This window comes from Cinclus cinclus, chromosome 15 (assembly GCF_963662255.1).
Source record: "Cinclus cinclus chromosome 15, bCinCin1.1, whole genome shotgun sequence".
NCBI lineage: Eukaryota > Metazoa > Chordata > Aves > Passeriformes > Cinclidae > Cinclus > Cinclus cinclus.
The window spans coordinates 18,713,307-18,726,177 of NC_085060.1; the positions used below are offsets into that span (position 1 = coordinate 18,713,307).

The following is a 12,871-nucleotide window of genomic DNA, read 5'->3' on the forward strand; positions in this document are numbered from 1 at the left end:
ATCACGGAAGGTGGAACAGCACCAGTGCCCGCCTCCCTCTGCATCCCATTTGGTGGCAATTAGCAAGGGAAGGAAAACAATCCTGGGCTATAATGAACTCCAAATTGGGTACATATTAGAGCAATTAAAGCCATCTTTTCATCAGATGAATTTATAATCAATAATTAAGATCCTGAGGTAAAGAGGGACTGGGCAGAAGTCCTGCTTCCAAAATACGCAATGTGGCTGAGCTCCAGGCAGTATTTCTGATGACCTGCTGCTACCCACTAAAGCTCAACACTCTCCATGCTATGGTTTGTCATTTTTCTGGAAATCTAGGTCATTCCCAAAGGAGGAGACAGGGCTCCCGCCAGCAGGACTGGTAGCTGGTGTCACTCCCAGCCTAGAATAGCACCAGGAAAGTGAAACACCAGCAGCTCCCTGGGGCTCCCTAAGTACTGACCACTGGTACCACTGGTTTAAGCAGACAAAGGAACTTGGACCCGTCCACCCCACTTCCCTCTGCAGGAAATGCAGCATCTCAGGAGACAAAGGCTGGCCAGACAGGTCCACACTGACCACCCTGAGCCACCACAGAGGGATCATCCTCTCCTGCCCAGCGACAAGGATTTCTGCCAACCAGCGTCTGCCTTGGCAGACCCAGGGTTACCCACTGAGAAGCTAAAGACTCACAAATTACTGGGACACAGCCTAAGAGCTGGCCACTCCTGAAGGACTCGTGGTGTCTCAAGCTGAGGTCCATGGCCAGCAGAGACTGGCCACGGGGGAGCCACACCAGGCTCCCAGCCAGGAGACCATTACCATCAATGAGCAAACTCCAACAACAGCTCCCCCACCCCATTTCTCTGGGGTTACATGAGATGCAGTTTGAGCAGGGACAACAAGCAAAAGCAAAGCATGGGTACACAAGCTGCCAGGCTGCTCTTCAGACAAGGACTGTGTGTTTGGAGCACTAGTCAGCCAACAGTCCTGCACATCCTTGTCAATCAATTTCTTGTGTTTCCTTTCCACCCTGCCACTCTGCCCCAAAATCAGGTAAAAACTGCCAAGCCAAAACCATTGCTTTAATCATGTGAGAACCGGTGTTATCACCGTCATCTCTGCTTCTTGATGTTCCTGATTATTTTCTGCAGTTCCTGTTCCACAAATCAGCTCAGGCAACACTCTCTTTAACCTTTTTTTTCAGCTTCTGTGACAGTAACCACTCACTTCCCTGCCTGTGCTGCTCCTCTCATAGCTCCACCAGCACTCTGATAACTTCCCAGGGTTACCCTGAGCTCTTCTCACAGGACAGTGAGGGTCCTGCAGGACAAGAGAGCTGACTGTGGCACACCTGCCCGCAGGTGCAGCTGGATGGCAGTGCAGCATTGGCACACTGCTTTCCTTCCAAAAATAAACCAGACCCAGGAACACCAACCCCCTTGGCCACTGCAGGACTGGGAGACACAGGGTGACTTCAGAAGGCACCTTCTGGAAATACACCTGATTTTTGGGGTGTATTTTACATGCAGTGAGGAGCTCGTGCTACAGTGCACTGAACCATATTTACTTTACTGCCTCCTCCAATGAGCTCTGCCTCCAACTCAGCACCTTTAACTTATTTGCATTGCTATCGGAGCCAGCACGCAGACTTATCAGAAATGTAATCCCTGTAAAACCCTTCCTGCAGTCCATCGAGATTGGGTTTTTTGCTGAAGAAATGTGACAAAAAATTAACAGATGTTGCTCAGACCATTCACCAGGATGGGAATCAATTATGAACATTTTTGCTTCTACAGTCATCCCTTACTACAAATGTATCTGAGGAAACCCTCTCCTGATCGAAATGAAAAAGCATTTCTTTGTAACAGAAGAATAATAAATGATAGCTATCAGCCTGCATTCTCTGACACGGTGCTGGTCTGTGGAGAATTAAACTGCCACTGTACAGTTATATAAATGTTTAATTTTTTTCATCTTTGGCCACAGTAGGGTTGTCTGGAAATACATTATAGCTGCGGATGCCATCCCTCTCCAATTAGTGTGGCTGGCAGCATGGAATGTGTAGGTGACCTCTGTGTTCCCCTCCTTGTGGAGTCTTACAGGGTTAACTACGACCATTTAACAGACTCTATCAAGAATTAATACAGCGATCAGATTCTCTCCAGAAAAATCCCACACTCGGTGGCGCAGATGGCAAGAACTCTCTCTCCCCCGTTTGACTCTTTTATGACAGCACAACAAAGGCTTTTAATGATGTTTACCATGAATTGAATTAAACAGCTGAAGACCAGTTCATAATCACAGCATTTTGTTTTCATATCCTTAAGTCTTTTAGCAGTGGGGCTTCCATTTGAGCCTCAGCTACAGCTTATCTCAAGATATAGCCAAGTGCCCCGAGGCTCCCCCGCTCCCGAGCACCAAACCGCACTCAGGCTCCTTAATTGAAAAAGACAGGATGTTTGCATAGGATGTTTGCATCCCTCAGACATTAAAAGCGACATTCATGCCCCAGTACAAACGACACTTGGGCTCAGCTGAACTCCTCTGACTTCCTTCCTCTAGCGAATACCAGCTTGATTTCAGAGCAGGACTTTATCCCTGTGCACGGGGATGGTAAGAGCTGAAAGCTGCCACCTATGCAGGAGAAAAGATGCAAACCCTCACGCGCTGGCTGGAGCTAATCCCTTGTGGGATGCCTGACTAATTGCCTACATGCTCTGCTGACCTCTGGGAAAGTTGCCTGCGAGTCCCAGAGCTGGGACAGAATCTCTGGGAAGGGCACGCACCACCGGTGCTCTGGAGGGTCCTGGGGACAGCACCTCTAATTCCTGCCCCAATCCAACTCCAGCACTCACTCACTGCCGGGCAGATGCTCAGGGCCTTGGGTTTTCTGCCTGTGAACAGAGGCTAATCCCAATTGCTCGCTTACCTGACAGGCATGGTGTGAAGATTACTTCATATCTACCCAGCACACCGATGATGTACAGCGTTATCCCCAGCAAGCACTAAGCACCCTCATTGCACACCCACCAGGGCAGCACCAGATGGGGATGTGGGGGGCAGCGGGCACCCCCCAGGGCACAGTAGTGGCTCACCTTGCTCGGGGCCCTGGGACCCCATGGAGGGGACGCTGGTGTTCAGCACGTCGTTGACGGCCGTGTCGCAGTAGAGGCCCCTCTGCACGTCATGCTCGCTGTCTGTCTGGTCACTCTCCTCATGGCCACTGTCCTTCAGACTGTTCCCCTCCAAGTCCTTGAACGTGGAGCTGCTGGGGAAACACAGCTGTCACCTACTGGGTGGGAAAAGGTGGCCCCGACACCCCGCAGCACTGCAGCCACACCTCAGGGATGGGGGTCCCTGCCTTCCCCAGTGATAATGGCCAGGCATGGAGAGCTGGGGCAGTGAGTGTGGAGGGAACACTCCCTGACTGCCACCTCTGCACCCCAAAACACAGCATCCAGCCTGCACCACCCCCAGGCTGTTCCTGCTCCTGGGTGTGGTGGCAGTCTTGGGTACCCTCAGGCTGCCGTGGGTCTTATGGAAGCTCAGAGTGAAGCAGGATGTGAAATAAAATTTTAAAAATATACATTAAGTGAGCTGTTTCTACAACTTGGCTCTTCCAAGTTGTACTACCTCGTATTAAAGTTACACAAGATCTAAACCCCGTTTTTTTAGGTTATAAGCCAAATCTTAATCACTTAAAGCTTAGAAACAAAAATCTTCCTCGAAACAGGAATGTCTTTTAATCATGATGATGCATTCTTATTTTTAAAAATAAACCAGTGATTCTGGGTCCAAGTTCATGCAGCTTTAAGGAAATCTGATACACAGCCGAACATCCTTGACAGCTTCAGCAAGCACAGCCACTGCTGGGAGGACCAAGGACCGAGCTGCTCCCAGATTTCCCCCAAGGGCTGAGCAGCCCTAACACACCATGGAACGCACCCCCAGGCCGGAGGGATGGAAGAAGGGCGGTTTCTATGAAGGCAGCCTGAGAGAGCTGGGACTGCTCATCCTGGACAATGTTCTGGGAAGACCTTAGAGTCCCTTCCAGCTCCTAAAGGGGATTTACAAAAAGGAGCAACTTTTTACATGGGGAAATAGTGATAGGACACACAAAGAAGAGAGAGAGAGTGATTTTTACACAGGCAGATAGTGATAGGACAAGGAGGAATGGTTTTAAACTGGAAGAAGAGAGATGAGGTTTAGATGTTAGAAAGAAATTCTTTCCTGTGAGAGTGATGAGGCCCTGGCACAGGTTGCCAAGAGAAGCTGTGGCTGCCCCATCCCTCGAAGTGTCCAAGGCCAGGCTGGACAGGGCTTGGAGCACCCTGGGATAGTGGAAAGTGTCCCTGCTCATGGCAGGGGGTAGGAACTGGGTGATCTTTAAGGTCCCTTCCAACCCAAACCAGTCAGTGATTCCATGAAGAGCTGCATTTCTGGCTGCATTTGGGACCACAACACCCTGAGAAGGGCTGTGCCCCAGGACGCTGTGAGCAGCAGCAACACCTTGAGACACACCTGCCCCAGGTGGCACAGCCTTCAGGGTGTCCCTGGGGACACCCACCCTGTGCTCCTTACACGCCCAGCCTTGGCATAGGAAACCTGCACTCATTGGGAGGATCCACCTGCACCCACTTCTCCAAACTTTCCCACTGGCTGATTTGGAGTGAAACGTCAGTGAAAGACTCAGCCTGGGCTTCAAAGCCCCAAAGAGCTGGAGATTTTCATTACTTTGAAAAGCCCTTTTGTGTCTCCACGGAAACCAAGCAGACCACCTACCATCTGATGCTCTGCAAAAGCACATGAGGGGGGAGCTCTGAAATACATATAAACTGGTAAACCTTCAAACATTACCTTTTAAATAAAGATGTCCCTATTGAAGCCACCGACTTTGATTCCAGGTGACATCAAAGATTTTTAAGTTAAGAAAGCACTACAAATCTACAATTCATTTGTGTGCATGTAGATGAGCAAGAGAGGCAGGCAGACAACACAGGAAAAGTACAAATAGATTAATTAAGTGCTGGATTTGAGAAGATTCACTCACCAAAGATAGCAGAGCTACAACATCTACATAAAGGCAAAGGATGAAAATGATGCCACAGTATGTTACAGAAAATATTTTTTGTTCTCAGATGTCTGCACAGCATTCCTGGCACCCGTTGTACTTAAGACACAAGACAAAGGCAGAAAGCAAAGGGAACCGCTGTCCTACACGGAGCTGCTGCTCATAATGCGCAGGCAGCCCGTGCTACAAGGCATTTATCTTCCCTGCAGTGAGCCAGGCCGTAATGCAGCAGCTACACGACGTGTTTCCACACTGACACTTCTCTAAAGGATGGGCAGGTCTGGGGGAACCGGCGGCAGCAGCATTTCCCAAACAACAAAGCTCGGAGCGAGCCCCGCTGCAGCAGGCGGCAGCGCTGTTTGCCTTTATCTTAGGTGAGAACAAGGAAAGATTAATAGATTTGGGGTTTTTTCAGTGTGCCTGAAGACTCTCTGGCGAGGAGCAGCGTGGCACAGGCCAGCCAACTCTCACAGTCACATTAGCATGGTTAGACACCACGAGCCACGCAGGCAAATCCACCTGCCCTTCGCCAGCTGAACCCGCAGCTCCAACAACACGCTCGCAGCTCCCTGACTGCTCAGGGTTTTAACATGTAAACAAATGGGATCTCAGCCAGCCAGATAATTGGATATTTTTACTGCTCAGATCAGATCTCAACAGCTCATGGCTGGCTTCTGCTCTAAGTAAAGCCCTTGGTTCAGTGATGGCTTCTGCAGAGTCACAGAGCACAACCATGCTGGGCATGGGCACGGGCACAGACACGGGCATGGCTTGCTCCCTACACACCTTGGCTGGGCCCTGGGGAGAGGAGAGACGTGGGCAAGGAGCTGCTGGCCTCATCCTGCACCCTCATCCTGTGAAGGGAGAAGCCCTGCAGCCCCTGGTGAGGAGTATTGATCATGCTGGTCAAGCCCATCCTGACCCTGAGGTGATGCTCAGCTCTGGATTAACACAGCCCAAGGGGTTCAGCTGGGTAACCCCCACATGAAACCCCCAGAGACATTCCCTCACCACTGCTAGGCTCTGAGGATAGCAGCATTTCACCCAAAGGGTTCCATGCCCCAAGGGTAAGTGCCAGGTTGCAGTTGAACTGATCGTTTCCTTTTACACATGGAAAAAAGCAGCCTAGCAAAGTGCTGTTTGCCTTGGCATTCAAACTAAAACAGTGAGCTAAAACCATGAGCTCCATGCAACCCAATTACCTGCCCCCAAACAACTTGTTGGGTTTTATTTTTTTATTTTCCCTGGCTCACATGGCAGGGAGATCTCACCACCCAAATCTATGCTTTTATTCCTGTGCATTCAAATGGAATAAACTCCTAGAATTTGAAAGTTGTCAGGGTAACAGCACTCTACCTCACTTACTGCACCTTCCCAGCATGAAGAAGCCAAAGAGAAGGAAAAAAAGATTTCCTTTATTGCAAATCATGAGCAATGGGACTTAATGGGAAGTAAGTACTGTTTTAAAATCAAATTATTACTCTTGAAAAGTTTTGCATATTAAAATAAGCAAGTGGTATATAACACAGTATGAAAGAACATTAAACCCTTGGGATTTGGCTGGGCAAAGCCAAGCCCTCCAAGCAAGCCTACGTACCTTTTTATTAAATGAGCTCTGCTGTTCACGTAGTTGGAATCAAAGGAGTAGTTTTCAGTCTGGAAGGAGGAAAAGAAAACGGAGATGGTTACAAGTCTGATTTCTCCATGACTGGGAAGAGTCAGGTTTGCAGGGCCAGGATGAAAGCCTGAGAGAAGGAAGGAGCATCCCATGATGGCACAGTGAGCAGGACAGAGCCAAGTATGGAAAACTCCAGTACCTGTCAGTCTTTCCACCAACTTTCATCAAAAAAAAAAAAAAAGAAAAAAAAAATGGCTGGCTGGTGACCACAGAACAATTTGCAGAGAAGAAACAATGTGACTATGCTCTGTTACAAAACTAATTGCTTTTAATTCCCTGATGGACTCAGTTCTGTGTGTGTCAATTTGACTGAAAGTTCAAAAGGTATTTTTCTTATTAGTGTATAATTAACATGTTAAAATATTTATTGCATGGATATGTAAATGCCAGCAAGGTAATCCCCTGCCAGAGAATTTAATGCAGGCACTTTTCTTTGTTTTACATAATTTCATTTGCAGAGACAGTGGGCTCTATTATTAATAAAAAAGCAAACAATGGGTGACATGCTTGAAAGTTGGAGGGGAGTAAAAGGAGAGAAAAGTCAAAGGAGTTGTTATTTGCAAGCAAAACCCACTAACTCTGCATTTGAAATGCTGTCTTTTAACCTCAGATTACACAGCCCTGAGGTTCTAGTGCCGGCAGCAGGTAAGGAACTGAAAAAAATAACCAGAAGGTAGGGGAAAGAGCAGGGGACAAAACACAGACCATAGTGAGAGCATCAGGGGGCAAGGTGGTAGGAGCTGTGTGGTGGGACCTGGAGGGAACTGTGCACTGGGATGTAGTGGCAGGTGCATGGTAGGATGTGATGGAACATGCATGGGGAACCACAGGGGTGGAACATAGTGGGATCTGCACAGCCTGGCCAGGATCCTTCCTGCACTTCAGGGACCCCTGAGGATCTTGTACAAGTCAGGCACTCCAGTCCACCTGTCCATCCACCCAAAGTCCCCCCAGACCTGCAGGGATCCCAGCTGGGCTCCCACCAGCACCACCCCAGCCCTGCGGATGTTCCTTGCCTCCTGAGCAGCAGAAGGAGCAGTCTTTGCTCTGCTGCCCTTCCTCAGGACAGCAGCAGCACCCTCCCAGGACAGGAATGGAAACATCCACCTGCCCCACAGCCCTGTCCTGCCCGTTCTCCTTTCCACAGAGCTGCTCTGGGATACTATGGCCTGTTTTTATGGCAATTATGAACGCAGTAAAAATAAATGCATGCATCTTTAATGTCTCAATAAATAAAGGAAAGCAGAGTCTGCTGCTAACGTAATCACAATGGCAGGATGCAGGGAGCGGGCCACTGCAGCAGAGCCAAATGTGAAATCCAATCGTACCCCAGCAGAGGTTACACAGCTCTGCCAAGATAATAAAGCACAGGCAGCCTCCGTTAAGTGTAACCTTTTCTGAAATACAGCACAATATCTAATTTACCAAACAGGAACCTCCCAGAGAGAAACATGCAAGGAGCAGCGAGCCGGGGGAGTTGGCCTAGCACTCAGCACAGCTCGGTTATTACTTTCACACAGTAATTACTGCTGGAGAGTCACGCTGGAGATTTACTGCACAAACCACTGGTCCCTGCAGTTCCTGCATCCGTGGTCCTGCCGGATGACTCTGATGCTTAGAACTCGGGAGCAAACAGACACGTGGATTTTCAAAGCATATGATGTCCAAGAACCTAAATACCACAGAAAATACCTGACCCTGTGTTTGTCCATCAGTCCTGGTGCTGCCATCCCAAGGGGGTAGATCCACCCCACAGCATTCCCCCTAAGCAGCCTCACAGAAGCCCCCAGCCCTGCAAACAAGCTGAGAGCAGCCAAGCAATGGAGGGCAGAAAGGATGGGAGCCAGTTTTGGCACAATCCTTACAGAGTGGGGAGCCCCCTCTACCACCCAGCCCTGGCAGATGTGGGAACAGCTCCCACAAGCCCAGAGCCTCAGCTGGTTCCATCCCTGCATCCCCAGCCCCACCACCATGCCCAGGAGCAGGGAGAACCCACGCACCCACCACTGCCTCCATCACCTCCATCCCTTCATGTGCCCAGCTCAGCCCTGGGAGAACCAACAACAGCTGGGTGAGAGGATGCAGACAGCAAATTTCAATATATACAGGTACATTGAAGAGCTTTAAAAAACTCAGAGCATGGACACTGCAGGTTCAGGGGCCAAGGAATACCCAAGGTCATCCACAGGGAAAGACTGACCACTGCCACCAAAATCCTGCAGGTTGAGGAGATACTACATGTGCTGCCACCAAACTCTCACAGCCCAGACACAGACCTGGCACCAAATCCCCCTCAAACAAACATCACTGGGAACTTTGCTATTGATTTCAAACCAAAAAACAAAGACCATATCCTGGCTCAACTCATTCAACAATGAGCAAATTCCCTGTGATTTATGTTCCATGGACTGCAGTAATGTCCTTCCCGTGCATTCCCTGCTCCATCCCCCTCTCAGGTTGCTCTGCACCACGCCACTGATGAAAGTCCCACATCCACACAGAACAAGAGGGTTCCTGAGGGGTTGGACACAGCATCCGTTCCCAGGCTTGGAATTCCCCCACCACTGGACACAGCACAAGTAGGGATAATTACTTCCAGATTTCAGACAAGACAAGGAGTGACACGGTCACAAGGATAGCAAATCCTCCTCCCTGGGTTTGCACCCTCAGAGGTGAGAGCTGCCTGTGCTGCCCACACTGGCACAAGGGTGGGCTGCCCATCCTTCCTGTACCAGCACAGTCCCTCCAGCCCAGTTTCTTTACTTAGCCACATATTATCTGTCAAGGTTATCTCCATGCAGACTAGGGAATCAAAACAGAAAAATAAAAAATAAATGAGATTTTTCACAGAGAAGGGTTGCTTTACAGCTTGCATTATTCAATCAAATTTCACTTGATTTAATTCTAGTTCATCATGCAAGGTGCAACCACTTACAAACAGAGGCAAAATGATGGGAAAGGAGAGCGTCTTCGACATGTCAACATTTTAATTGGGAAAGGATCCGCTCCCTCTCTTAATGAGACCCAAAGAACAAAGTCAAAGCACAAAAAAGAGGGAAAAGGTAAGGCTGGCTGGCACCGATGAAAGTGTGCTCTTCATCAAGTGCATCACTGAGAGGCTGGCCCTCATCTTCTTCATTATTTTGGCAAAAGCAAATGAACTGTCACTTTCTCACTAATCAGCATCACTCCTGTAGAAATCAAAGGGGAGCCCAGCCCCAAGTCCAGCCTCTCCTTTCTATGTTCAGAGCCAGGCACAGCGAGGACCTCCCAAGCACGCCGCCAACTCTTATCTCCTGTTCCTTGTAACTGAAGAAAGATGCTCACACTTGTCATGATCAGCCCCACAGCCTCTGTGCCATGAATAAACAACTGGAAAACACTGAATAACACCTTGCGCAAAGTCTGTGGCCTCAGCCTGCATTTCTCTTGGAGGAGAGAAACCCTGCTGTCCTTTGGGCTCAGGATTTGCTTTCCATATCCAGATGTGTTGGTGTCAATGCCATCAAAAAGAGACCTGGCTTGGCATACAGCTTGCCAGTGTTTGCCTAATTTGAAAAATGCTTGTAACCACTGCCTTAGCAACACAAATATAAATATAACAACAGACACACTCCGAATCGAGCAATCAGGAGGGAAATATTAAATTTTTTGTCTTTCCCCTAGCGGCTGCTTTTGGTTGAGGACTGCCAATTCCATTAAATTAAAAATTTAAAAAAAGAAAGTATGTACAAACATCAGTACAACTCTTCTTGACCTGGATATCGATGGGGCGACTTCCCCGACAGCAGAAGGTCTGTTAGCAACAGGGCACTGCTCTGACGACTGCTCAGTCCCTGCCTTAGAAACAGAAATAAACCCTGGCAGATCCAAAGCAGTTTAAGAGGAGCTAATGCAAGTGCCAGCAGAAAGGTCAGTGGGCTGCAGCAACTCCAGGCACGAACAGCACTGAGAACTGCTGGAGAAACAGAGGATGCTGGCTGGGGTCAGTCCTCCAGGTGGGAGGGATGTGTCCCATCAGGCTGGGATCAGCATGTCCCTGCAGCCTGCTGCCCTCTGGGCAGGTGCCTGGCATCTGGGTCTTTATCTCTCTTCCCTCTTTTCAGCAATTTCAAATGTGGGGTATTTTTCAAAGCAAAACTCCACAGAGGTGAAAATCCCACTTTCTCCACTGCATGTGGATCCCAAGGAAGGGTTTGGTTCCTCAGTCCACACATCAGCCCCCAGCAAAGTCCAGAGTTGTTTGGAGCTGGACCCATCTCTCCCTGATGGAAGTGACAGGTATCCATCCATCTGCCAGCCTCTGCCTCAGAAGATGGCTTTGAAGTATCTCAACGCAGGCGTTTTTTTGCCCTTCTTCTCACTTCAGGGTGAAAACATTTCTATCTTTCCACAAATTATTGTAAACCTGCTGCAGCCTCCTGCCAAAGCATGTAGGGACTCTTCATAAAATCAGCTTCATAAAAATGACACATTTAGCACCACTTTTTCAGGGTTATCCCTTGAGCCTTTTTTCCCCCTATGTGCCTTGTTAATAAAGCTTGCATGTCACCCTTTATTATTAAAAAACAAAGCGGACCTTTCTCCAAGGCTGCAATGTGCATCTCTCCTTTTGGGTTTCACAAAATCCTCCAGAAACATGTGACGGCTCCTCATCCTCTGTATCAAGCTGTACATCTCCACCTGGAGCACCAGCCTCCTGACCTTCCCTCTGTGCTGCAGGCATCACTGAGGACCAGAGAAATGGCAAATTGTTCCCAAAAATCCACTGGACCTCCCTGGTGGGAAGGGTAGGGCTTGTAAGACTGCTCCTCCTGGTCCTTCTGTATCCTCAGTCCTTTTCTCCATGGGCCACTCAATCACAGGCTCCAGCATCTGCAATAAAACTGATGCTGCCTATTAGGAGATCTCACCAGCATTTAATTCTTATGGTTTGAATTATATTGTGGGTGATATGGAATTCAGGCAAATTAAATAAGAACGCTCCAGCTGCACTTGGGAAACACTGAAAATGTGAAAGTAGGGACCAGGTCAAGCGAAGTACACATCAGCAAGGAGGGAAAGTCATTATCATTTAGCAAGCTGCTTATTTAGCCCATGGGAAATAAGGAAGCGGTCTGAGACTCCTTCCCAAAGGGAGTAGGTGCAGTAGGAAACCCCAAGGAACACTGGAATGGAGCCCCACAGCCCAAGAGGAACAGCCAGGCTGGTGCTGATGCTCTCACACCCAGCAACACGGCTGGTCTCCCTCTGCACATCTGCAGGAGACTCATCAGACCCAGCACAGGGCTGGGATCGAATCACAAAGGACGTCAGGAGAGATTTTCCCCCTTTGTGTGTGTCGGCACAGTAATTAGCCCGTGCTACCGGCCCTGAGGAGGACAACACTGCCTCAGAGTGTGGGTCAGGGGCCAGGACCCGTGACCAGGTGCAGTGCCTGACCCACTTGAGGAGCTCTGCTGCTCCTCTCCCTGCTGCCACCAGCTCTGCTCTGGCACCGATGGCACCTGCAGCATCCACGCTGTGCACAGATGTCAAACACACCCTGCCTCCCTATTTCCCACCTCCTGACTGTCTCATACTGGCACCTCCTGGCATGCCACAGGTTGGAGAGCAGCAGCAGCCCGAAGCTTTGGGTTAAACACCACTGCAAACTCCACCCAAGTAGTTGCTGGGGCTTCCACCATGGGGGAAAATCAGCAAACGCTGACAGAGTGAGGGGAGTGACACCCAGGTCACACCGAGGAACCACCACCCTGTCCCCTAACAGCCAAGCTGTGCTGTGGCTCTGAGAGCCCCGCAGGGTCAGCACCTTTGGAAAGGACCCATCTGGCCACTGGTGTCCATCAGTAGCTCCACTCCATGGGCACTGGAGCACAGGCCAGGGGAGGGGGCAGAGAACCAGAGCCTCTAACTCACAACAGACCCAGGCAAGACAGAGGGAAAACAAGAAGAAATTCAGCTCTTAAAGAGTATCTCAGAGTCAGTCACCTGAACAGCTGAAAGGACCTGACCTCTGGCATCTCCCTCTGCAGCCTCTCCCCACACCCAGCTCACTGACAGAGCCTCTCATACAGGAGACTGCAAACTGTGAACCACCAACGTAGCGTCTCTGAAAAAGTAAGTGCATTTAGGATCTC

The 12,871-nt window shown here is 49.4% G+C and overlaps 1 protein-coding gene across 2 annotated transcripts in view; it reads right to left on the reverse strand.

Annotated features, from left to right (window-relative positions):
* The window catches only part of PCDH19 (protocadherin 19), a 53,196-nt gene that overhangs the window by 20,452 nt on the left and 19,873 nt on the right, over positions 1-12,871 (reverse strand). Inside the window, exons 3-4 of one of the 2 annotated variants that reach the window (XM_062502816.1) lie at positions 6,651-6,709; positions 3,078-3,247 (exon numbers count right to left, since the gene is read on the reverse strand). In XM_062502816.1, the coding sequence (XP_062358800.1) occupies positions 3,078-3,247; positions 6,651-6,709 (229 nt within the window). Of the gene's footprint in view, positions 1-3,077; positions 3,251-6,650; positions 6,710-12,871 lie in introns of both variants that reach the window. The other variant, XM_062502814.1, reaches the window with a different exon arrangement.